The 25639-nt window shown below is 47.3% G+C and overlaps 8 protein-coding genes across 8 annotated transcripts; 5 read left to right on the top strand and 3 right to left on the bottom strand.

Moving 5' to 3' along the window:
- Nucleotides 1–4245: 4245 nt before the first annotated feature.
- FOBCDRAFT_227753 (uncharacterized protein) lies at nt 4246–5777 on the top strand (the record flags this gene model as incomplete). Its single annotated transcript, XM_054705713.2, has 3 exons — nt 4246–4452; nt 4512–4721; nt 4781–5777. Coding segments are annotated over exons 1-3 (1211 nt in total), but the record flags the coding sequence as incomplete, so codon positions are not given.
- Nucleotides 5778–6432: 655 nt separating this feature from the next.
- Nucleotides 6433–6594, top strand: FOBCDRAFT_139327 (uncharacterized protein; the record flags this gene model as incomplete). Its single annotated transcript, XM_059608041.1, has 1 exon — nt 6433–6594. A coding segment is annotated over one exon (162 nt), but the record flags the coding sequence as incomplete, so codon positions are not given.
- Nucleotides 6595–6983: 389 nt separating this feature from the next.
- On the bottom strand, nt 6984–7887 carry FOBCDRAFT_276807 (uncharacterized protein; the record flags this gene model as incomplete). The annotated part of the gene is made up of 2 exons (XM_059611525.1): nt 6984–7370; nt 7600–7887. 2 exons carry the CDS (start codon nt 7885–7887, stop codon nt 6984–6986), a joined length of 675 nt encoding a protein of 224 aa, XP_059465368.1.
- Nucleotides 7888–9826: 1939 nt separating this feature from the next.
- On the top strand, nt 9827–11716 carry FOBCDRAFT_251799 (uncharacterized protein; the record flags this gene model as incomplete). Its single annotated transcript, XM_059610966.1, has 4 exons — nt 9827–9967; nt 10041–10401; nt 10465–10985; nt 11036–11716. 4 exons carry the CDS (start codon nt 9827–9829, stop codon nt 11714–11716), a joined length of 1704 nt encoding a protein of 567 aa, XP_059465367.1.
- Nucleotides 11717–11912: 196 nt separating this feature from the next.
- On the bottom strand, nt 11913–12359 carry FOBCDRAFT_204175 (uncharacterized protein; the record flags this gene model as incomplete). The annotated part of the gene is made up of 1 exon (XM_054705709.1): nt 11913–12359. One exon carries the CDS (start codon nt 12357–12359, stop codon nt 11913–11915), a length of 447 nt encoding a protein of 148 aa, XP_054561684.1.
- A 1042-nt stretch (nt 12360–13401) lies between these two features.
- FOBCDRAFT_241787 (uncharacterized protein) lies at nt 13402–14616 on the top strand (the record flags this gene model as incomplete). Its single annotated transcript, XM_059610399.1, has 2 exons — nt 13402–14520; nt 14557–14616. 2 exons carry the CDS (start codon nt 13402–13404, stop codon nt 14614–14616), a joined length of 1179 nt encoding a protein of 392 aa, XP_059465366.1.
- Nucleotides 14617–18916: 4300 nt separating this feature from the next.
- FOBCDRAFT_321376 (uncharacterized protein) lies at nt 18917–20756 on the bottom strand. The gene is made up of 2 exons (XM_054705706.2): nt 20499–20756; nt 18917–20122 (listed from the first exon to the last, which is right to left on the bottom strand). Exons 1-2 carry the CDS (start codon nt 20631–20633, stop codon nt 18995–18997), a joined length of 1263 nt encoding a protein of 420 aa, XP_054561681.1. The 5' UTR covers nt 20634–20756; the 3' UTR covers nt 18917–18994.
- A 3010-nt stretch (nt 20757–23766) lies between these two features.
- Nucleotides 23767–24628, top strand: FOBCDRAFT_251797 (uncharacterized protein; the record flags this gene model as incomplete). The annotated part of the gene is made up of 1 exon (XM_054705705.2): nt 23767–24628. One exon carries the CDS (start codon nt 23767–23769, stop codon nt 24592–24594), a length of 828 nt encoding a protein of 275 aa, XP_054561680.1. The 3' UTR covers nt 24595–24628.
- Nucleotides 24629–25639: the final 1011 nt, after the last annotated feature.

The raw sequence follows: 25639 nt of genomic DNA, 5'->3' as shown, positions 1-25639 counted from the left end.
AGGAGTAGTACAGGATTGTGCTAGTAACGACTACAGGATGGTTGAAATAAGAGATGCAGCTACTCGGGTAGGGCCTAGAGACCGGCCCCCCGTGCTTTTCATTCAGTCACCAGTGACCGTGCCTCAAGCACGGGGGGTACGGTGACTAGGAAAAGGTTCGGTTGACTGAGGAAATTTAAGATACCTCTCATAGTAAGGCAAGGCCTAGGAAAAAGAAGTACCGTTAATATGTCAAAGTCACGTGATATATGCGGGGAAATTTGGAGATAAAGGATACTTCTGATAATAAGGAAAGACCAAAGAAAAAGAGGTATCTTAGATTTCCTCAGTCAACCGTCCCTGTGCCTAGTCAACGTACCCCCCGTGCCTGACCCTCTGGCACCACAGGTGGAATGGGTTAGGCTAAGGGGGTCCGGTCTCAAGGCCCTACCCGAGTACATCTTTTAAGAGGAAAACCTCTGTAATTAGCCTCATTGTTTGTAGGGCCCTGCGCCATATCGAGCATATTGTCAGTGGCAAGATCGGGCACCATACTCTCCTCCGGTATATTGCGTCCGAGCTCCTAACCAGGGTAGACATGGACTCCTTAGCAATGCTTAGTTCAACGTTTAGCGGAAAGGTGTTAACTAAACCAGGGTTCCCCATGGCGAAAGCGCAGGTCAAGCGGAGCCTGAGGTTGAAATGCCAATCCCCAGCGGCTCCGTGAACGATAAATGTAGGTAAACGCTGCCGGACGCTGCTTTGAAACATTGGCAAACAGTGCATACTCTTCATTGCCTGCCTGGTTATGTTTGATGCAATATGAACAGATTTAAAGTTTGGGAAGCGTGGTGCAATTCGCCTCTCTGTTGCCATACCCAATGGTATTCTGCTTCCCCAATGCTTCATCGTGTCATGTGCTCTGTCATGGCTTGTGACTGATTGGTTTATTCCAAATTTGGCACAAGCCCAGGCCCCAAGGAAAACGCAAAGGTGGGACAGGAAATATAGCGGATACAAGCCAAGACCCACCTGACCCAAGCCATGGGAATGAATGAGTAAAATTTCAGCATCCCGGAAGTTCAGTCGAGACAACCGGAAAGCCCCATATTTCTCCACTGAATCCACTTTCAAAGGATTGCCTCCACGGAACCGGGTCTTCGGAGCTAAATTCTTAAGCTGTCGGGAGATCACCATGAACAATGCCCCTGGATTCACCGGAAGCCACGACCTGCCTTAACACCCAATTAGCGGTCCCTCCGGCTCCAGAGGCCTAGATGCGTTCTACATGACAATGGATTGTCTAGCCCGGAGCCACTTTATGACTCAGAGCGTAGAGATTCCGCATCAAACCACGACACCGAGATGCATGACTCTGTAGGTCTTCATAACCTGAGATTTCCCGCAGCAAAACATACTTCCAGTTCAGTCTAAGCAGGAATTTTCGCAGACGGGCGACTCCGAAACAGATATCCTTTCCGAATGGCCTGATGCCTGCATGACGGTCGCAGGGGCCGGATCTGACAAAGGCGGCGGCAGCCTAACCATTGGCGGTATCACTGGTGCGGTAATCTGTACCATTGTAATCATTTCCATCCCTATATATCCTAAGTCTAGGGGTCCCATATCAAGTACAGAAGTTCACGGACTTTCATATCCATCTATATCGAAGAACTGGGTCCTGTGTAAAGTTCCGAGAAGGGATAGCGACTCGAGGGGCATTTCTCTCCCGTCGACACATACCGTTCACTCTATCGCCCCTACCATCCTTACTCGAGCCTTCAATTTCGGGTCTATATGAGAAGCATAAATCCTGCCCATCCTCAGACCTAGTTTGTTAGACGACGGGGTTGGCAAGTCACAAGAATATTAGCCGATATCCCTGGAAATAAATCACACCAGCCGCAGCTTGAATGAACCGCCATTTAATCCTGTGATGAGATTTTCAACAAGGGAACGTGACAATAGTCTCATGTAAGGGAGAGATGCAAAGATTCTCGGGTTTAGCCGGCTTATGCATTTTTTTTTCTCTTGCGAAATCTGTAGTATTTCCGTCATCAATTTGTCTAGATTAATAGGATCTTCTCATCTAAAGCGATCGCTTCTCTAAGGAGGTCTATAAATATTACCTCAATCATTTTCGCAGCTGTAGTGCAACGGTTGCACCTAACCGCTAAGCCACAGAGCAACAGATTGGGCTATAATCGCTATTGTAGCAATTACAGTGGTGCTTACAGCTGCTCATAGAGCTTTGCGGTGGACCAAGCCGTAACATGTAGTGCCGGAGCTAAACAATTGAAGTTTGACGAGTTTTACGATTTAACTGGGATTATCTATGGTAAAGGTGTCGAAAGTCAGTCTAGGCCTGCAGCTCAGCCAACTATAGGCGCAGAGGTTTCTCTTTATCCCTTTGAGTGCCACAGCCCTTAGGAAGGTCACTCGCCACACTTAGCTTAGTCATAAGGTTAGTACGTGCGAGGTACCGGAAGTTCGTAAGAGATTTGCCAAGTCTGTAAGGTAGCTCTTTGTAACAATCAAAACTGCTGGGACTTTTACCATCATACAAATTAGTATGTGTGGAAAAGTACCGTTGGGTTCATTTATCTTGATTGGCTCTATACCCCTGTCGTGACCCCGCCTAAGGGCTGTGGCACTCAAAGGGATAAGTAAATTGCGCTTATCAGTGTTTAATCAAGTTCGCTTTATTCGTTATAATTATTGTCTAAATATGGTAGATATAACTTATACTTATAGTCTATCGCTATAGTTATATGTGATCATATAAAGAGAGCGAATAATAATTAATACAATGTGAATTGAAATATGAAGTACAAGTAACGCCTAAAAGGCTCAAGGCAAAAGCCAACAAAAGAAAATTGAAGAAAACCCTTCCGTCGCGCTGGATAATGTGGCTGATAGACTTTTGCACTAATAAATAAGGTCCCACTCCACTAGGCTGATTTGCCTGTCACAATGACGATTTTAACCTGTGGCTTACCCAGCCGGATAACTTCTGGCACAGCTGATTGACTGATTGGTTCACGTAAACCCACTTGCCGGAACAAAACTGAGCGTCACTCAATCGTCTGGTATTATTTGCGTGGCGATCTTGAGTCTGAGCACCACAAAAAACGAATTATTGTGAATACCATTAACCGGAGTTGAGCGTTGAGGTTCGGGTCTTGACACGTCCATGCAGTTGACCCATGCATTAGCATGGTGCATGGTTGCGGGTTGACACCTCGGGGTCCTACTTTTGAATGAGTTAAGAGTAGGTTCACGAGATCAGGGTGCCAGAGAAGGAAATGCGAGAAGCGATGGAACCAAACTGCTGAGGCACCAGGGGCCAGGAGAGGCGGGGTTTCTGCCACTTCCTGGGCTCCACTTCCTATCTCCGGGGGCGTTCTCACACAATTCTCTCATGTAGGTGGAGCATGTGTGTCTAGAGCTATTTGCTTGCCGCCAGTCGCCCATTATGTCCCAACTGCATGAAAGTATTTAAGACTCCCTTGTCTCTACTTGTAAGCTTGTTGCGAAGCATCTCGTTCCTTTCCCACACGCTCCTTATAACAAAACAAATATCTCCTTGATCTTATGTAACGCTCCCGCTTTAAACCCTCTCCGACCCAAAAAACAAAAAAGTTTCTTTTCCTCAGAACTAACCATGGACCTTAGTTCTATGGATAAGGCTTTGGGGTGGATGCGGAGAGATGAGGAGAAGCCTCATGCCCGTTTCGAAGGAGTAGGCACCTTCTGGATCGTCTTCTCGACAGTTTGGACCATCCTCTTGCTTGCTGGCATAGCATTCCTCTATCGTCGACGTGATATGCCAATCCTTAGAATTCGCGGCCTTTTTCTTTCGTTCACTGCTGTTATTCTACTCCACTTCTACTGGCTCACCGTTTAGTGGGTCTATGTCTTCGCGCTTCTCTTCCCGCCTGCTATCGAGTTCTGGATCATGAGCATTTGGCTTCCATTTGGCGTCGCTTTATTCCATGCTTCCAATAGTCGCTTCCTCTCTGTCGCCAAATCTCAAAAGAAGTTGTTCGTCGGCGGTAGTGCTAGGCCAAAGTCAGAACAAACTCAAAGACGTGGCCTGATTGGACGTTATGGCAGTCTTGACTATACCAATAGAATGCTGGTTCTCGTAGGCCTTGGTATGCTATTCCAGGTAGGAAACTTTGAAGCTACAATCACGTGCCAAAAGTCTGGAATCACCCCGCTCGACCCCCGCTTTCTCACCAAGGTAGCTCAACCATCTCATCAACTTTAACACGCAGTATCTCGATGAAAAATGGCTTCTGAAGAGCGCTCTTTTGACTAGACGGGCAAGGCTAATATGACATAGTTCCTCTTGACTATCTTTATGTTCATCGTTTCGCGCAAATTTCACAACTCGTTTGGCATTTCCGGCACAGAGGTTACTGGCACAGAATCGCAACAAAAGGCAGCAGCCCGTAAAGGTTGGGAATGGTACATTAATCTGACCATGAATCCAGTCGCTGGCATCTAAGACGCTAACACATGTTCAGGTGGCCTTCTATTGTTTGGCAACTAGTCTGGGCTTGGGCCATCGCTCCCATTATTCTATGGAAGTCTCGAAACATCCGCGATACCCAAGGATGGAGAGTTCAAACTATTGCCTGCTGTTTGGCTAACCTCCACGCCGCTCCAATGTGGCTTATCGCTCTCTATATCCCTGCCATGGCACCCGTTAATAGTGTTTTCGTTCCCCCTCAATGGTACGTATAAGTCAGAGCCCAGCCCTGCTCGCATAACTCATCTTATTAAATTGACCCAGGATCGCCCTCTCCATTATGATTCTTGAGATCTTTACTATCTTCCTTCCCTGCTGGGAGGTCTTCAAACACCAGTCCCTTCGACAAGAAACCCTTGATATCATTACTCAGTGGGAGTCTAATAAGACCCTAGCGCAGGGCAGCGCGAAATCTATTACCACTAGATCGACGACAGTGGCAGGCTCATCGCGGACTGCTTGGTCCAAGGACGGGTCTATCAAAAGTCAGATCTCTAGTGAAAGTATTTTTACTATGGGCGCTCTTGAATATGTCCTTGAACGGAACCCAGAGCCCCTTCAACAGTTTTCTGCCCTTCGAGATTTTTCCGGCGAGAATATTGCTTTCCTTAGAGCTATCGCTGAGTGGAAATCATCTCTTCCTGCCTCTGTCCGAAGTCCAAAGAACCAAGAGGATTCTGCCACTCAAGAACTTGTACATGAACGATTCAACAGCGCGCTTCGCATCTATGCCAACTTTGTCAGCGCTCAATATGCCGAATTCCAAGTGAACCTCTCCTCTCACGACATAAAAAAGCTCGAGAATGTATTTGAGGCCTCGGCTAGGACTCTTTATGGAGAGAAACGCGCAGTAGACCCCGCTCTGCCCTTCGAATCATTCATGATGACCACACCAGCCAATGTCAACTCTTCTGGTGCGTCTGCCCATGGATCCGAAAACGGAATCATCACTGCTTCGATAGAAGTTAATGATAGGACTCTCTACTGGGGAGATATCGCAGAGGATTTTGATGGCAGCATCTTTGATGCTGCTGAGGCCAGTATCAAATATCTGGTCTTGACAAATACTTGGCCCAAGTTCGTCAAGGACAAGCACTGTTCTTTAGAATCTACCGAGAACCTGGAGTCGGGAAACGTTATTCTGACCACTAGGTCTAAGTAAGTGTGTAAATTTGTCGAGTTTAGACTTCACCTTAGAAGCCTTAACTAACTCGAGATATCATTACTGCTATTTACATGTATGATGTAATGATGAACAGTATTTCCTTTCTCATTAGATGCAACCTTCACTTGCAAATGTCATGCGCCGGGAAGGGCCCTTGTGATTAGTCTCCCATTCTTCCATACGCACCTTAACAACGAGCTGGACGCCTTGTTCTTGTATTCCCGGAGTTCAGCTCTACTTGTCTAACATTGAGGTCACGAATTGAGTTATTTCCTTGCTTCCGGACTGTTTCCAGCTATTTTCCGATTTGGGGAGTTCCCCAGATCGTATTTGAAACTATAAAGTCGAGCAATGTATTGCCGTTGATATTAAAAACGACGACGACGATGACGACTGCGATATCAGTACCGATACCAATTCCAAAGACGGAATCATATTGAAGCTCGACAGGTCGCGAAAGCCGGCGGAGGGCAATTCATTACTCTCTGATGGGAAGACGATCGCGATGCTTCCATCAACAACACTAAAAACTCGAGAACATGTACAAGTCCCAGAAGCGGTCTTACGCTACACCTCTAGCGCCTTATATAGACATTGTGTCTCGCTGTTCTCACCACAAGAAGCATCTCGTCCACCTAAAGTGTCAGGTAGATTCTCTGAGGATTTAATTGATGCCGATACAAACTCAGGCTGGTACATCTGGGAGATTCGAAGAACATGATCCGCATCATATTACTTCTACATACAGCTTGACCGCCAAGCAAGCTGGATGCGTCGCACTCCGTCTGGCATGTTTATACCTTATGGGGAGGCGGTTAAATGTTCAGACAAAGGGATGCTTCGTCGCGTTATTGACACCGTTAAAACAGCCTGGAATATGGCCTATGTTATTTGGAATAGTGGCTGGAGATAAAGCTTTGGAACAATGGAGGCATTTTACTTCTTGAAATGACGATTCCCTTTCTTTCCTTGCCTATCCAGCTCGCAGTGGCGAGCTGTTGAGACCATGTGACTAAGGTGGTCCGATCTGCTGGTGGCTGGGATGCGAATACTAAGTAAGGAGCTGTGCTTCTCTCGAATACCATGCAGTACCCACCCACCGGTAGCACCCACTTACCGGTAACGTACTTGATAAGCGAGTGCCACAGACAAGCGGACTCCAATATCCGCAGCGATGCTGAACCATTCCGAACGCCATCAAGCAACAGCCAGATCAATGGACTACTGGGCATTTTCGTAGAACTTCTCTGCCAAACACTTGTTATCAAACCGGATCTGTTGAGCCATTGCAACATCGAGCAACTAGTCAGATGGAACAATTCGAGGCTCCATGCTGGCAATGTACGCCATATCACAGAATTTCTCACCAGGACGTGTGCTGCTTAATAGATAGACCGGCTTGGGTGGCGCGTTATCCCCCTCCTCTGCGGTTGTGGATCGGATTGTCGTCCCGCTTCGAGCCCGATCGATGTTCAAGATCGCGCCGTTCGCATCAGCTATGGCTTTGTAGTTGTCTGGATCATTGCGGTTTTTTTTGTGCAACAGATGGGGACACCAACAAGCAGTTTGCCTCTGTTTGCATTGGCTCGAGCGACCTGATGTCTCAAGGACCATGTGGTGCCTTTTCACGGCCTCTTTGTCTTTGAGGATAAAGTCCTCAATATCGAGCAGGGTGCCCTTGTCCAAAGTCTGATCAGCGAAAGTTTATTAGATGACTGTCGGGCCGCGTGCAAGGGCATACAGGAATTTGGCAGTGCGGACAACAGTAGGGGCTGCCAAATAGTCGCATGGTTGACTCTTGAACGATTTGTATTCCCATATCCCGGAGTTTTCTCTATCATTTCACTAGAACATAGATTAAAACAAATAGCTCACGCTTACTTAAGCGATCTTGATCTTCCTTATTCTTGCCTCCTACCCAGCGAGTGAACTCAGTCAAGACGATACGCATCTGAATGTCTGGAAGTGACGGTTTGGCCTTCTTGGCCGGTCGCTTGGCTGGCTTGTCGCTGCCGTCTTTAGCTTCAGACTTTTCCTCTTGTTTTGATTTGGTATTAGTCTTTTCGTCCTTGTCAGCAGCTCGTTTCCGCCCCAAATTGCATTGCCTCCCTTGGCAGGCTCTTCTTCGGAGCGGCAATGTCCACTCGTTGTGAACGATAAGCCAGTAACGCCAAGCCAAATTACCGCCGTCTTTGCACGACTGCATCGCTTGGACATTGCGGACCTTCGCGGTATTGACAGAACGGTTTCATCAGGATAATAGATCTCCAAGATATTATGACCTCGCAGCAAATTCCTGGAGTACTGATGACGATTATCGTCGACTGGTACGGCCATGAGACCAGTATGCAAGAATGGTTCGGCATCCTATAGGTTGCATGTTCGGGTTTAGACAGGTCTCGACCTTCTCTTGTATTCGTACTTTATTTTGGTACACTTATCTCAGGAAAGTAGCCTAATCTTGGTCCATCACTTAACAAGGGCACTGTAACTTCAGCGTCTCTCCCACATCTGTAAATAAAGGGGTGTAATGTTCGGTTAACGGGGATTTTGATAGGATCTGCAAGCTATGTACGTAGAAAAGCAATATTTCATTTAGAGGAATCACGGCCCGTACCGGTCCCACTGGGGATCAATTCTTATCAATCGCCACTGAAAGATTGATACCCGTGTCTCCCCCCACAACATGTTCTGATGTGCATTTGCCTAACCTAGGCCTATTGTGGCTGCAGCTGGCGAATAAAGTGAGCTTCATTAGAGAGCATTTAACAAGAGCTGCCATCAAAACCAACAACGGTATTAGACCGATGCAGTTTCCTCTTTCTTCCGAAAGTAGCAAAGGTATCTATCATGTCGAAAAAGCCTTGAGCGATGGACGTTGTGGATTTGGGGGTAATGGCCTTAAAACCAAGGCTATTGGTACCTTTTTGCTATGAGTCGAAATAATATCGATAGGGGCGGGGTCAACTAACCCTAACAGTAACACACACCGTGAGCAGAATCGTGCTTACTTAACCTCACGAGCGTCCGTTGAGTTTGCCTGGATACCATTAGGTCTCATAATATCTGCCATGCCTAAACCTAACCCTACCCTCCGCTCGAGCCAACAGGTACTTTTTCATATAAACAAGTGCCTTTTTTCTTTAGATTTTAGTTATCTTATTTTTCATAATAAACCTTGCTATATATTGTATTTTATAGTGTAAGTAGGTTTTCGTAAATTGCTCCTTATAAGAATTAGACAGTATTTTTATGTGAAAGGTACAGATTTAGATAAGTTACTGACCTTATATTAGATTTTCGACCGTTTTAAGGTAAATTGAAATTCTTAAGGTATTTTAAAAATCTGGCTTTTGGGCGGAAACTCGCATGGGCTACTTGTAACGGTTACACAAGCTGTTAAGCCACAGGGCAAAAGATCGGGCCATAATTTCTATGTGGGCAATCATGGTTGTGCTCACATCTTAACGTTTTGCTCAAATTGTTGCCTGACGGGCTGACGATTTCAGAATTACCTGATATTGGAGTGGCGAGAATAAGTATTGGCCCGACTCTGTAATTGAGAGCCATGGAGAAGTTAAAGGAGGAAGCTGAGAAAAATTTGAAGATGTAGTATGTATAGTAAGTCTATCCTGTTAAAACGTTCATATGCAATTACAGAAACGATGTATGCAAGAGCCCAATAACAAGCCATAGCTGGCGCACGAAGGTACTGTTGTTTCTTGATTGTTCGTCAGCCTCACCAAGTGGATCATTCAATTTCCTAATTTTATGCTTATCTCTTCTGAGCCAGTTGAGCCGTCAGATAACTTCAATTCTGGTTAGCTTCTACGTTGCACAGCCTTGTACTGTTACAGAATTGCGGAAAACTCCGTCTCGGTCACTATCCAATGATACAGCGTCGGTTAGACGGCGAATAAACAAAAGGCCGACGCGCAGGAGCTGAATCCCATAAATTGTTCTTTTATAATTTGTATTTACCACGTTTTGCTTACTGATGAGAAAAGTCATATTGCCCACACCAACATACTTACTCATACTAGGCAGAAATTGCATCCAGTGTCTATAACCTTGACGTTCACTGCAATGTACCTGCCATAGACCGTGTATGTTTCCACTGAGTTCTCACGCCAATCAACGCGCTCATGGTCCCTGCCGCTGTCAATTTGCCATTGCGGCCTGGTGTTGAGAGCCCTGCGCCTGCTATGCTCACATCTGCAGAGCCTTGTGCGGCTAAGACCACTCGTCGTAACCTCTCCCCGGTCCCAGCTGCGTGTCTCGTTTGTGTGAGTTCGGCTTACTGGGCCCACACCGCATTTCTCCCAAAAGATCTGAATGCTAACTTGGTCCGGCTACCAGCGCAGAAGACACCTAAAATGCGATGGAGAAAGGCCTTGCTCCCGATGCAAAACTGCTGATCTAGACTGCGTCTATGTCACTTCTCGTCGCGGATATTGTGGCCGTAAACGCAAAGCTACACGATCCCTCAGTCACCTTGCAGCAGCACAAGGTCCCGCTCCTATTGCTGCCCTCGCACCCACCACAATCGTTACCGCTCCGCCGGTATCCGCACTGGAATTACCTTTTATCACTGATTCCACCAAGTTCTTCCGTGTTGTCCCAAGTTATTCGGGCTTCAACACAAGTTTCCCAATTGCCACGTTTCCTCAAACTAGTGTATCAACTAGCTTGCCTCACATTTCCATTCCGAATCCGGTTGGTGGCATAGGCGAACCAGACCTGGGCTTTAGCTCTGAGATACCCCGGGCACTTCCTTAAAGAGATCCTTACCTCGAGTCGTTCTATCTCAATTTCCACGCCGCCCATCCTTTTATACCGCCGAAGGAGCCTCTTTTAGTCATATCACAGGGCTCCTGCCTGGAGCCCCTGCTTGCTGCTATACGCTGGATTGGTTCTCTATATGTCGAGAAAGACACGTCTCACAATCTCTTCAAAAAGGCATTCCGCCTCATAGATGGGAACCCTCCCAAAAATGGCTTCTTATTGCAGGCTATGTTGCTTCTCATTATTGGACTCGATGGCAACCATCAACTAAAAAGGGCTGCAAAGCTCATGGCAGAAGCTCGGGATATCTCTATCCAACTAAAAATGAACACCCATACGTTTGCTACCACCAACGGACAAGGAATACCGATACTTGAGGAGAGCTGGCGGAGAACATGGTGGGAACTCTACGTTGTGGATGCCCTTACATCAGGTGTACATCAAACCAACATCTTCGCTCTGCATGACGTCCACACGGATGTTGCTCTGCCTTGTGAAGAGCATCAGTTTCTCACCGGAGTAAGTCGCACTATAGAGCCCTGTATTTACTGTATGTTTATACTTTGTAGCAAATACCTCCCCCTATGCATCCTTACGACATGGGAAACATGGGGCTGTTTGACGGCAGGCCGTTCTCCTCGTATACCTATCGAATCCAATTGGCTTGCTTTTTGGGCACCTTCCAGAAAACACCAACAAACGTCAACCACATCGAAAAACTCCTCGCCAACTGGATGCTGCGCTTGCCACCTTCGAAACACGACGCTTTTTGCGATGGCAAGCTCGATGAGATGATGTTCCAGGCCATTATGATGTGGAACGCCATATCTATTCTCCTACACCAACCCCACTCGCAACTGGATCCATCTTCGACTTACTATATCAAGGCGTGCGCACCTAACACGCCAGCTATATCCAGCGATGCCTTCAATTCGCATACAAAACGCACGATCCGGGCTGCAAGGGAGCTCAGCAAGTTGATCACTTACCGCGTTCCTCTACTGAGACACACTCATTTCTTCGCTTACATGATCACACTTTCATCTACAATCCACCTCAGTAGATGGTCCCTACGCTTTGTGGCCCAAGATGATGAAGAACTCCGTCAACACATGCGTCAAAATATCGGGGCTCTGATAAAGTACGCTGAGATGTGGCCTATGGTGCAACATATGGGATGTCAAGTAAAGCAGATCGCAAAGGAGATTTATAGGATGAAGAAGCGCGAGCAACAGCAGCCTCCGGAATAGGTAGACCTAGCACCACGGGAACAAATATTCTTCATGGTGGTCAAAGTAAAGTGGGTTGCATCTATAGTTTCTATATAGAATAAGGCTTCGGTCTCAATGCTCAAAGACAAAGACTTTTCCGAAGCAATATGCAAAATATTTACATCTAGAGTCAGAATCAATCCATCCTCAGACAAGGGACTGTCTAGTTGCCCTTCTATTTGCCATCATCAAAGCCGGTGCCCTTGCCCTCGTACTTCCCAGGAGCCCATTTGCCATCGTCCTTTCTCTTAGTGTTCTTCTTGTCGTACTTCTCAGGAGTCCACTTTCCATCATCATAGTCGGTACAGTCACCCTCATACTTTCCAGGCCCCCAAGAGCCATCATTGTTGTTCCTCTTGGTGTTGGACTTGTCGCCGGGGTACTTGGTAGGTGTCCACCTGCCATCATCGTGGCCAGTACCCTCACCCTCATACTTGCCGACGTGCCAGGATCCATCATCTTCCCTCTTGTCATACTTTTCGGGGGACCACTTCCCATTGTCGAAGTTGGTCCCCTTGCCTTCATATTTGCCAGGAGCCCATTTACCGTCGTCGGCGGGCTTGTTGAGAGGGAGAGCCAGAGCCGTGACGGCAAAGGCAAGAAGAGTATAGGAGTAGCGCATTGTAGATGGTGGAAATTATGAGTATAGAGTTTGAAGCTAAAGCTAGATATTAAGGTGGAATAGTTGAAGATTGAGTGCTTCGTTTGAGCTGTCTTGGTTGTTGAAGTACTGATGGTGATGACGATGAATTCAACAGCGGAATATTGTACCCTTTTTATCATCGTAGCTATCATTCATGGGCTCACGCTGTTCAATATGCTTCCTTTTCTCCACCATCAGTACGAAGACCACAGTTTCAAAAATATCTTCTAGATCTAACGATATCACCGTTTGCGTGGGGCAGTGAGATGCTTACTGCTGATGTCATTTTCAGACCCGTTTGGGCTGACCTTAATCACGGGCAATCTTTTATGCTTATTTCCCCTTCGTCGAACGGGGACCTTCAGCTGCAAGGTCGGGCAGACCGTCCGACATCAAGTCGCTCCATCTGACCAAGAATTGCCACCAATAGCGGCACATCATAGCTTCGGTCAGCTCCACCGACCCCTGTCAAGACCCTTGGGCTTAGAGGGGCTGTGCTTCTGCCCTAATGGCGTAGCAGCACAAGTTTGTTATTGATTCATTTTACGATTGATAATGGAAACTCCATAACAATACCTTAAGAGCATCTACCAAGCCGCATACCAACCAACCAGAGAAGCATCCATGGCATGGTCCTGATAGAACTGAGTGGGACGCAGGAAAGCCGACCAAACCCGCTGACGTGAACCGCGAGCTTCGCTGACAGTGGCTACAGGAGCTGAAACGTGCTGACGACTCAATTGAGACTTTGCTGTTGGTAATATGCGAGTAATTGGTTTTGAGAAGCGGTATAGGTCATTCTTCCTCTATTACCTAATGACAGGGACCCTTGCTTTCGGGGACCTTTCTACAACGGCCAGCCGCGACAATTGGCAATGCTAGTAAAACTCCGAGCTGTCGGTGCACGATGAGTCTCACAGGCTGAGAACGAGATAAGTATAAAAGATGTGCCAGAGTCAAGTCAGAACTATCTTCAGTCACTCACCATCTCTCATCTTCCTTCCAACCAAACTCACGAAGCATGAAGGCTCTTCTTCTTTCCCTTGTCTTGCCTGCTATAGCCAGCGCTTCTGCATGTAAACCAAAGCCCCCTAAGTCGAAAACCGCTTGCAAGTTAGCTGCTGATAACAGCGTGGAGCTGAGTTCCGGCTTCGGCTACGATGGGGGTTGTGCTCCCAGCACCGGAACTCTCAACAGCTTCATGATCTTTGTCGACTTTTCTGATGCTGAATCCGCTCAAGGCGAAACCCCCAAATCGCTCTACGACGCTGTGGTCCCCCAAACCACCGAATGGTACAAGCAGGCCTCTTACGAGGCTCTGTCTTTCAACATCACGGCTGATTTGACTAAGTTCTACCGCATGCCCAAATCCGCGGCGTCGTATGGCTGGGAGCGAGGCCTTACATGGGTAGAACATCAAGAATACATTCAGGATGCTCTCGACGCCTATACAGACAAAGGCACTCGCCCCCCGCCCCCGGAATCAGATGTCCTCTACGTTGTTCCTGTGAACAGCGCTGGGGAAAGAGGAATCTCTCGATCCATCACTTTCGTTACAGGAGCCAGCACCAGACAGGATGATTACGTTGCCAAGAAGACGGTCACGATCGGAAGCGACGCATTTACATCCCGAGGATCGAAAAGCTGGATTGTCTTGGCTCACGAGACGGGACACACCATGTGCTTGGCTGACTACTACCCGTTCGAAGATCTTGACCTGGGTTATTATGTTGGTGGCTGGAGTGCCATGGGGGATGTCTCTGGCATTGCCCCCGATTTCTTCGCCTGGGATAAATGGCGCATGGGCTGGCTTAAGGACGAGTCTGTCGACTGCGTTGCAGAACGAGGAACTACTGAACACACTCTTTCACCACTGGAGCTGGAGACTTCTGAAAAGGACATCAAGGCCGTTGTCATCGCCGTCAACCAAACTTCGGCACTTGTCGCCGAGGCTCGTATCCGCGAGGGTATTGACCCAGGCGTCTGCGCCCCCGGTGTCTTGCTATACACTGTCGACACCTCTGTCAAGACAGGCTATGGCCCTCTCAGTGTTCTTGATGTTAACCCAGGATCAAGTGGCTGCGGTACTGATAGTGCTTACGACAAGAATGATGGAACGCTGTCCCTGATTCCCGGCGGAGTGAGCTCATACCAGGTTCCTGGCTGGGGAGTCAAGGTTACCGTAGTCAAGCAGACGGAGAAGAGCTATACTATCCAAGTTGAAGCCGATTTTTAGGTGTCGGGATTTATATCAGAGGAGTTTTTGGGGCGTAATAGAGTAGAAAATTAGAAAAGTAGATAGTTAACAGACGGTATCGGTAACATGAGCAGTATTTTGTGCAAACTGCATGCCAGAAACTATAATCAAGGCAGACTCAATTGCCCGCCTTCCATAACTCCATTATCCTATTCCTGTATTCTCTTTGCAGTCTACCCAGCCGATGTTTTTAAAGTTCATCGCTTGCAGGGATCGTTTTTCCCCCGATCAAAATTCTTAAAATTAATAAAGTTAACGTACATGATAAGCATGTGAACCATCCAAGTATGTGAACCACTTTTCTTACACCATATAGGTAGATATCATCATAAAAACACAACAAATCAATTAATCAATTAAAACTACTCACTATATTCTTCCCCAGACATCCCAATTACTACTTGACACGTTCTTGCATTATGTCCGGGCTTACCGCACACTCCACAGCGCCGAACCCCCGGTCCGACCGACTTTCTTTGACCACTACTTCTTGACGATTCTGCAACTACCTGCGCATCAACATCCATCTGATCAATTGCCTGCCTTGCTTCATCTACTGTCATTACTCCTCCCTTCTGTAGTCGGGTTCTTTTTGCCCTTCGGCACCGGCTTAGTATCTTATTTGCCTCTTGAACATCATCAAGCCTGGCCGTCAGTAAGGTAATCTTATGCATACACTCCTTTGTTGACTTCTCTAGAGACTTTATAGCTTCAATAATTGACTCTGGAGAGCTACTGTGATGTCTTCTGATTCGTCGTTCAAGGTATTCAGACTGAGAGCCAGCCTCAAGCACGGTCTTTGGCGTCTTTGAGACCCAAGGGGTTGAAGGGTTAGCGACCTCTTCAGCAGGCGTTGGAGTCCGCAGCTGCATATCAAGCTTTGAGACCACACTTTCTGGGTCTAAAGGAACAAGCCCGGCTCCTCTAAAGGCTGACTTGATATTTTTTTCGGTCATAGTAGCGTGATGCGCGGCATAAAAGGCCGGGAAGAACTCGGTCTTAGAAACATGTGTTATAGAGCATCTGATCAAATGCTCAATTTCTCGACCGTAAGCGTTTTTAAGTAGGTTAAAGTACCCAACATCAAGAGGCTGGAGTAGATGAGACGAATGAGGTGGCATACAAAGTGTAATGATCTTATGTTCCTCGCAATATCTCTCAAAATCAACAGAGTGGTGACTTTCATGGCCATCGAGGATCAGAAGACGATAGGAACCAACTGATCGGTTGCTTGTACACCGATCAAAGTGCTTTAGCCACTCAAGTCCTATCTCGTTATCGGTCCAGCCATTTTGGCTTGTCGCAATAGCCCAATCGCCCGGGAGGTTACTTTCTCGGTACCAGTTGGCGAGGTGATATTGGCCCCCACCGATGATAAACGGCTGGATCGCCCAGCCTGCCGCATTAATCGCCTGAATGACCGTAATCCATTCCCGGTTTCCAGGCTGCACTGATTTAGGTCGTCCACGCCTGTCTGTGCCTGTGACAACCATTCCGCTTGCAATCATGCCTATAAGGAAGCCAGTCTCGTCAAAGTTCCAGATATCATCTGATCGGATACCGTACTTTGCAATTGTATTCTGTACAAGCCTAAACCAGCCACGAATAATAGTCGGATCTTCGCATTTGGCTCTCTGGTAGTCATATCTCCGAAATAAACGCGTCTTTAGCTCTGGTTGCCGCTTGACGAAGTTATGAGCCCAGCGCTTGCCGACAGGTAGCGCATCGCGGTCAGCGAGCAGTCGGTTCGCCATTTCTTCAACGGCACGCAGTCGGGGAGGAAATCCTCGCATATCTAGGTCGAGAATAAACTGAACTATAATCTTTTCCTCTAGATTTGATAAACGGCGTGATTTTGGAATCCAATCGCGTCGAGATTGGAGACCATTCTGTCGGCGACTTAAGGTTATGCGATTAACTTTATATATATCTGCAGCGCATCGGAGGCTTAATTTAGGATTAGTTTGAAGTGCCTGAAGGGCAAGAAGTATTCTAGCTTCGTAATTTGGGTCTGACATGCTTGGTGGTTGATAAATCAATTGATTAAGTGAAAAGTTAGGTGTAAGAGGGAAAAGTGGTTCACATGCTTGGATGGTTCACATGCTTATCATGTACGTTAGCTGAACATTTCCAAAGTTTTAGTTGCTTTTATTGAGCAGAGAATGTCACCAGCTACCCGGCTTAAATGCTCCGAGTGGGTCTATACCCGTGGAATCATTGGTTCTGCGATATCGTGACGGGGGTCCACCTGGCCAATTAGTTTGCGCATATTCTTAGTCCAGCAATTCGAACGGTCTGGATTCTGTAAGTCGAGAGACTAAAGTCTAGACCTCGAGACCATTTTTCCACAATTTAGAAATAATGGCATTAAAAGCCATGCCAACCAATACCAGTCGCTTAATCAATAAAATCGATTGATGACATGTCGGAACCGCTGTTTTTCGGACGACGTCTGGTATACTCAGGCCATGCTCACACCCACACCTTTGATCCGGTCAGATGAGTCAAATCCTACCCTAAGCGCGTGGCTCCTTCGACGGCGAGTGCCGAGGCTATGCACAGCCATGGAGATGGAAGCTGCTAACATATAAATATAGCAGTAGAGCTGCTTATGGACCTCCGTTTGTCTAAATCAATTCATTTACAGTATGACCCAACAAAGACATGCTTCGTCAACCTTGGAGCTTACGGATGACCATGAGACAAAAGAAAACCAAATACCAACAGCGAAAACGAGTTTGCACAGCTTAACGAAAAGAATTAAGGCCGATAACAAAACATTGAATACCGCAGCTACTAGTTGTAGCTATAATGTTCATTCCGAGCCATCTGAGCATTTAAACCTTATGCATGGAGTTACAGCACATACTAGTGGTTCGTGTTCAAACTGTGGCAAAAGAAAACGCAAGAAAAGAAACAGTATGGCCTTACCTAACACGCCATTCTTTCCACAAAATCTGGCCTCTCAAGAAACGCAAACGCAAACTTCGAGACACCTGGAAAAGCTCAACAGGGATGGAGAAAAGACACAAATACCCGTTGCCCTGCACTTAACTAATGGAAGTTTCATTTATGGAGGAGCAAAACACCAGGCTGCTATTGAGCAATGGTCTATAGGAGATGAACCTTTTAACACAGTTCGTGGGGATTTGGCTCGGCTAGGGATGGAATTACAAGAGAACGCTCGGCAACAGATTCGCATTATCCGTGAAACAGAAGGTCCAGATGCTACTGATATCATCAGTGATACAGATGGAGCTGCAGTTGAGGGACGAATAATATTCACCACAAAAGCTCCATGCTAATTGTACCGGATTTCTATGAATCTAAATACAGTTGAATTTTTCTTGACGAAAGCTTATGGCGGAAGGGAGGGCTGGGTTGACAAGGCCAACTCACCCAAATCCTATGGGAAAAGGAGTATCGTGACCTTCCAATCCAGTGGCAACTTGCTGATAGTAATCTTCCTGTGGCCATGAGAGCGCGAGAGTCTAATCCCTTCGATTCGTTTCAAGACAAGGTGATGTCGTATTCGACCTCCGAGAAAGAACCGATTTCAGATGAGTTCAAGAGGCGGTTAAGCACAAAGCAAGACATTTATACGAAGCACGGTAACCCACTTCGTTACTGTTCTGCTAAGCGGTTTGACTACCCACGCGTAGCTAGGATGGTGATTGACGTCTTATCAATCTCGCCGATGGCTGCAGAATGTGAGCGAACTTTTTCCGCCGCAGGTAACACGGTATCTCCCAAATGCAAGTACTATTTCTGTTGCTCAGACAGTCAGGTCCTGGCTGAAAGCGGGGCTGTTGGAAGGCTACGACGGATTGTTGAAGGAGATGGCCGACAACATGGCAGCAACAATGGTTTAATGGTGGTGGTGTTTTGGTAGATAGATAGCATCTATCTAAATCTACATGTAGCCGACATCTGTCTATCTATCTTGCAATCCATGACAGGGCACCTACATCTATCTACTTGAGACGTTGGTAGATAGATGTAGATAGATTCCCTACCATGGGCGATACCTGCAGAGCGAATACTTATTGTCTCCAACCGTTTTAAGTTGCGCGCCGTGCCTGTGGGTTGCTAAAGGCTGAGACCTGGATTTAATAGCGCGCTTATGGGGCTGGCGGTATTGGAGGCGATATTATCGCAGCTTGCTCTCCTGAGGTTCTTCATTCTTAGCAACTTGCCCAATACGTTAATTTAGCCGAGAAACTTCAAATTAACTCGAGTAAGCCAAAAAGAAATAAAAGGCTTGCTTGTGGTCAATCGGAAGTCCTTACTTGTGGTTGGTCGTTACATAATCAAGCAACCGCGATAGTCAAGTCAAAAACCTTGTGTATTGGACACATTAATTGAAATTGAATGGTGCTTCCGGTTCAGACGAGGATACGGTGCCATCAGAGGCAGATCCTTTAAGTCGTTGAAGGCTGCCTTTAAGCTCGAAGTTCTCGCGCTGGAGCTCATTGCTCTCTCGTTCCAGCCCTTGTATACACTTGCGAGCCATTTCAAGAACCTCGCCCTTGCTCACTCGGCGGTCCAGATCGCTTGTGCCATCCCATTCGTTATCGTCTCCATTACTGATGTCACCTTGCCGGACTTTCGCCAGCAAAGCATTAAGAAGGGATTCAAATTGAGCATTGAGGCGGTTGCGGTAATGCTTCTCGACGCGGTTATGGGATGCTCGAGCCCGGCGCTCTTCTGGAGCACCATTAAGTTGACTACGGGTATTTTTGGATATTCGAGAGGCAATACGAAGTTGTCTCTGACAATTCGATATTATCGAAGTCGTGGGTTCCATGGATGTAGGCTTTGAACTAATACTTGTGTGGCTGTTGTGTGAAGCAGGACTGGGGCTAGCTACGTCAGATAGCGAAGGAGCACCGGCATCAGCGCTACTATTATCACCTTGAGAAACCTCAGATGTGTTGTGAGCCTCTTTCTTTTTTCTTCGCGTTCGAGGAGTTCTTTTTGGTTGCGAAGCAGGTGTTGGGCTGTTATCTTGGGGCGCCACGTCTAGCTCAGCCCTAGGATTATTCGTGGCCTGCCCAATGGGTATCGCTACTCTTGGAGTGCTAGTTCCGTGATTCAAAGTACCATCCCAGTGGCCGGGAAAGCCACTATCATAGTGGCCACAAGATTGTATACTGGACAGTGTGACGAACTCGCTGCTGTACGCCTGCGGGAGATGGCTGTGATGTCTGCTTGTGTTGTCAGGGGCAGGGATCATAGTCCCTGGGACTATAAAATTGAAAAGCGCCGGATGTAGCTGGGGATTTTGATCATCAACGCCGGATAAACCCCAAGCTATCGACATTGGGTCTGCCGGGACAGGGTGATGCGGCTGCTGGTGGGTCTCCATCTCGGTCAGGTCTGGCGGCTGCGGCGTATCGCGGCTGGTTCGATTCGGCGATGAAATGGGCTGCTGATGTTGAGAATGACCTAGTGGTGACAGCACTATCGTCTGTCCTAACGGAAGCTGATACACGTTAGACTTTTTTCATTTTCATTTATAGTCGCTGGTCTCGAATTCTGGTGTCTTCCCTCTTGCTTTCCATTCTTCCGTTGTCTGGCTCGTGTTTTCGTGACTGTCCTTGTCACAGGTTCTATAAAGAGATTTCTGCAAACTGGAGCACGAGTAGATATCACGGGAAGACAAGACAGGGATATACTCCAGGTCCCGCCACTGGCCTACTGTTCTGCGTCATCATGTCTTAGCTGCCGGTCAAGGAAACCTGAAGCTTTGACAGGAATATCTTGAACGTTCTAGCGCCCGCTTTGTCAAACACAACCTCCTATCTGAAACCACTTCGCGCAAAGACAGAAGAAGAGAGCTTCACGGCCAACTTACGTACCTCTGGATCTTCCACGAGTAAGTCATAAAATGACTGGTCCTCACTTTGCTCCCCAGCCATAGTAGGGTCGGGGAATGGGAGAATGCAGCGTCCTGGATCTTGAGAGTCGTTTAGGCGTTCTTCCAACCGCTGCATTGTCTTGTATGTTATCTGCAACCACGGGAACCCGGGTTACCCTTTCGATAGCGGTTTTTGGTCTCTAATGAGGGAGAAGCGTCATTGTGGAATCCCCAGGGGAACGGGTAGATTGATTTGAGTGATTTTATCCTACACGGTTGTAGATGTCCAAACGACGATGCGGACTCCGGATAGTGGGGCCCGGCGAACAGCCAAAGCCCTCCCGGATTAGTATTGACCCGCGATGTTCCACTCATATCGACATTTGCCTAGCCGTTGTTGTAAGACAACGGTTTACTATTAACTTACATAAAGTCCTAGGCTCCCTGGAGTCAGTCGACCCTCTCCTTCGCGGCTTTGTACATATGGCCTGTCATTTTTCATGTAATTCCAACCATTATGCTGCTACCCGTTGAGCATCGACATCACTCAGCGAGCGCAAGTTTTTCAGTGAGGAATCTCTTTTAATAAACTTTTGAAGGCTTCATAATCAAAAGTTCAGCCAATTTGGATAATATTCAATCGCATGTCGTGCAGGAATGTTTCTGGCGGCATTGCAATTACGCGTCATGGCGTTGATGCGCAAAACGATCTGTCAGTACCTATGTTAATCTGAGAACATATTTTTATCAATAGAGAGCTTGGCATCACGAAGCCGACCAGATGAACAAAAACCAAAAAAGAATTCCACCCGGCATTTGGCATTTCCTGCTAAACAGGTGCTGGGGTGTCACGTGCTGCAAGCAGGGATACTTCAATAAGATTACGCACGAAATGGTAAAACCTTCAAGGCGCAGAATTTCACATCCATCAATGGGCGGAATATACGTAATATCTGACAATTCCAGCCAGGATGACTTGTATTAGGACTTCTCCCACGTATCATATCATCCGCAAGGAAACGTGCAAGATGTTTCACCTAAAGGCCACAAAGAAGATGGCCATTAAATTTTCAGCTAAATGTGAGTTATTACTGGTATGCTGGCTGTGATTTTAAGATACCTGCTCCGCTGTGGGCGTGCCCCAGGCGGCCTGACTGAATTTTTAACACTGTGTGAAATGGCGTGAGGGGCTAAATGCGTCAATAAAACCGCGCTATGAGTGATCTTCGATATGTTTGGTGCGGGCCGCGTGGCTGGTGTGGCTCGTTCGGACCCCCGATCGATCGAAAATCGGTCGATCCCAGAGGGTTGTTCGATTCGTATCGATCAAGGAGATCATTATGCCATCTAATTATCTGTGGGAATGTGAATATCGCAGTTGTACACTTGGGGGAGTGGGATTTGCGTTAGAAAATTTATCATTTCCTGAATGCCTTTTCCGACAGCCGTCGGCTGGCATAGGGCATCGCCGAGTGCTGCTTTTTTAACCCTCCTATTGACATCCTTCGAGAACCGAGAATGCACACCGGCAAGCCGCCATAGCTGTGTATAAGAATCAGACAGATGGAAGTCAGTTCTTGCAATCTCGGCATATTCAGCGACAACCAATCGGATCACTCCCATGACAGGTTCCCGGTAAGAGGCACAGACCCAGTTGAAATTAACGAGGAACCTACCCCATGCAACTTAGGGGCCAAATCTATGTACGTGGGGATTTATTTTCCGCTGGCCCGGATATTATGGATGAGCGATCGTTCTTGGCGGCCCGACTAGGCTCATGCCCTCTGTACAGGGAAAAAACGTTTTGATAAGTAACTTAATACTAATTGTTCAGGTTGGTGCTACCCCATCGGATACAGTGGGATGCAATAAGTTTGAATACCTTTTGAAGTACTGATACCCCCGTCTAGCCTATTTGGAGCTCAGCCTGCTTCTAATCTAAGGAAGAAGCTCGATCTAGCCAATCACCATATCTTACTAGTGCAAAAGCTGATGTGCACGTGGTAACTGGCTCAAAGAGGCTAGCGGCAAAGGAAGATGCACGCCCGGTATTCAAACTTATTGCATCCCACTGTAAGTCGCCTGGTGAGATTTCCAGGGAGGCAAACCCCGCACATGGGTATGCAGAGCGAGTCTATGCCCGTGCTCCTGAAAGTGCATTTTAAGGTGGTGGAACCAATAATTACGGCAAAAATGTGACCAACTCGGTGAAAGGCTGAGACATGCCTTAGTACAGTAGTCTATCCCAGAACAACATCGAATACGATTCTTCGCTTTGACCATCTTCATGGGTTCCTCTCGTCCGGTCTCGCCGTCTTGTCTTAGAGGTGCTTGCATGTTTGAGCCCTATGGATTATGCCAAGCTAACTTAAATCACCCTACACTAAAGACAGTACACCCTTTCAATTCCACAAGTGGAGGTCGTAGACATGCCTCAACCGCCGCTGCCCGGTGGACGGGGGTTCCAAAAACTCCCGCACGGTCTCCAACACTACAAGATTGAGCCTAGGCTAGCCCCACTGATTTCAATCATCTCATTTAACTATCCCCTTTATGGACTGGTGAGGATGGAATGCAGGTCGTTCTAGCCCATCAGAGTGAGCGCACAGATAGCCTGTCAGGTTCTTACACGATGCAGTGATCCAGTTACCTTGCTAGCGCCCTCATCCCTCTCACGCTATCCCTCCCGGCCAATGGCGAGTCAGGTTGTTTGGCCTCTAAACCGGATGGCCAGATCGAGGATCTTAGCTGTGAAGATCAGGCACTTTTTCAGGACCATTTCCTCCGTACCTATCCGTTTTAATGGTATGGAGTACTGAGATATGAGCTGTTATCTCTGCGGTTTCACAAGCTCAGATTCGCCCTTTCCCTTCCTGCCATTCGTTGAGACGCGATCGGGCTAGGTCAATTGAAAGACCTCGCCTTATTCGATTTCCATTAATATATTGCAGGTCGCTTCGTTCCCCGCGACCTATGAGCATCAGCACAGTAGCGTCTTTATCCCCTGTCATTCCGAGTTTCCAGTGTACAGTTCTTCGCCTCCTTAGAATCACCATCACCAGCACAAAACGATAGCCCGAAGGGTATCAAGGCGCTTCTAGATGTTTAGAGCTCCCTTCGGCTCTTCTCCTGCTACTTTGGCCATCTGATAAACTTCCCGTACAGAGATATACGCTACGAACCTTTTCTTTTCTTTTTTTTTTTTTTTTTTTTTTTTTTTTTTTTTTTTTTGTCTCTCGGACGATACAGCTCTCGGTGAGCCGAGTGACATGGAAGACGACTTAACCTTCGAGACATCCTACACTCCCAAATCACTTCTGTGGAAGCAATGGTGGCCATCAATCCAGCCAGTCCCGTTTGGATCATCAGAAAACAAGAGAAGCACGGCAAACAGCATTTATACCCAGACTGGTCCTCTGGTCGATAGCTCATTACATGGCTACAACACTGATTTCACAGACCATTGGTATTATATCAGCCATGAGATGAATCACATGAACTCGGGGAACGGCCTTAACCCTGTCGTAGAGGATCTACCCCTATTTCCAGTTCCTGAACATGAAATTTCTAAGGAATCACCTGGCCAGGGTTATGGGCACTCACCCTCGACACAAGAGACACCAAATCGAACGACAAATTGCTACTCTGGCGATCTGAAGTCTCGCAATCCCACTAGACAAGCTCCACTGGGTGATCAAGATATCAATCCACAGGCAACGAAGAAGGGAAAAGATTCACCTGTTCGCCGCACGAGCCATACCAGCAGCAACGGCACTCATCCAGCTCAACGGGGCAACGATCGCATGAAAAGAATCCGGGAACGAAACAGAATTGCAGCCAATAAGTTCCGTTTTCACCAGAGGGAAGAACAGCAGGGACTTGAGTCTAGCAAGCAGGATCTAGAGCGTATCAACCGTGATCTTTCTACCTGCGCGGCCGATCTGACATTCGAGGTGTATGAGCTTAAGATGCAACTTCTACAACAGTCGGGATGTAACTGCACCCTCATGCAGAACTACCTCATTCATGAGTCCGGTCGATACATACAAGCATTAGAAGAGAAGTCACGGCGAGAGGCCTCACATCGACGGCTGTAGGATCGGATGCGGCTCGAGCAAGGATGACAATGGGAGGAAGATGATGTGAGAATTGAGAAGATAATGAACCCAAGGGCGAAATCAAGTCACAGCCTAAAAGTTCCGTTTAAAGTAGAGGGAAGATATATCTAGACTCAAGTCTCGCGCGCAAGAACTAGAGCGTGCCTACCACGAGCTTTTCACTTGCGTAACCGATTTATCGCTCCAGGTATATGAGTACAAAATACAGATTCAACAGTACACAGGATGCAACTGCGCTCTAATGCGGAACTACCTCGCTCATGAGTCCCAGCGATACGTGCAAGCGTTGGTAGAGTAGCCGCAGTCAGCGGTTTTGTTCTTGCAGGCAGGGGCCCTCATACAATAAGAGTAAAAGTAATGCAGGATTACCACGGGGCTACAGAAGATGCCGCAGAGATACCCCAGTCGTAGAGAGACGAGGGATGTCAAAGCAATGCCGAACCAACAAGTGGCGGCGGGCTAGGGAGCTACAGAAAGCTGGTTTCTTTTTCCTTCCCCAATTACATGCCGCTAGGGTTGTGACTCTGGGCAAAATGCATAGCTTTGTGGGTGGTCAAGTTTCCGGAGGCGGCTGACTGAGCTAAAGGCTATAGCGAATAGCCTGTATGAAGTATCAACATGTGGTAGGTGCCAGATACAGGCCATGCATAAATGCTTCAGATCACCCTCCGCCTCCTTGTGGTGTCATGAGAAAGACTTTCATAGTACAGGCAAGAGACAGCGGTGAGGAAGTTGTTGATATGTATGTGAATTGAGAGAGCAGCAGCGTCTGATAAAAGGATAAACATAATAGGATGAACTCTATGATAGGGTGGCTTCTCTGTCTATACCTTCCTCACTTTCGAAATAAGAGTCCCCATGAGAACCAAGCCATGGTATTAGGTGGAGGAGGCCATGCATGCAAGTTTGATCACCACGTCCGCATATGACATGTCGCTTTTGGCAGAGCCACAGAGCTTGCTTTTGCCGGTTGATCCTTGGTTTCGCTAACTGACGAAGGGATAGGGGAAGATGCATGCTGCAC

This window comes from Fusarium oxysporum, chromosome VII (assembly GCF_013085055.1).
Source record: "Fusarium oxysporum Fo47 chromosome VII, complete sequence".
NCBI lineage: Eukaryota > Fungi > Ascomycota > Sordariomycetes > Hypocreales > Nectriaceae > Fusarium > Fusarium oxysporum.
This window is presented reverse-complemented; position numbering and strand designations above follow the sequence as displayed.

Bases quoted from the DNA above. Each gene is read 5' to 3' on its own strand.
- FOBCDRAFT_321376 (XM_054705706.2), bottom strand. From the start codon at position 20,633: ATGCAGCGGTTGGAAGAACGCCTAAACGACTCTCAAGATCCAGGACGC. The intron at 20,123-20,498 runs GTACGTAAGTTG...AACGTGTATCAG, and splicing joins TACTCGTGGAAGATCCAGAG to CTTCCGTTAGGACAGACGAT.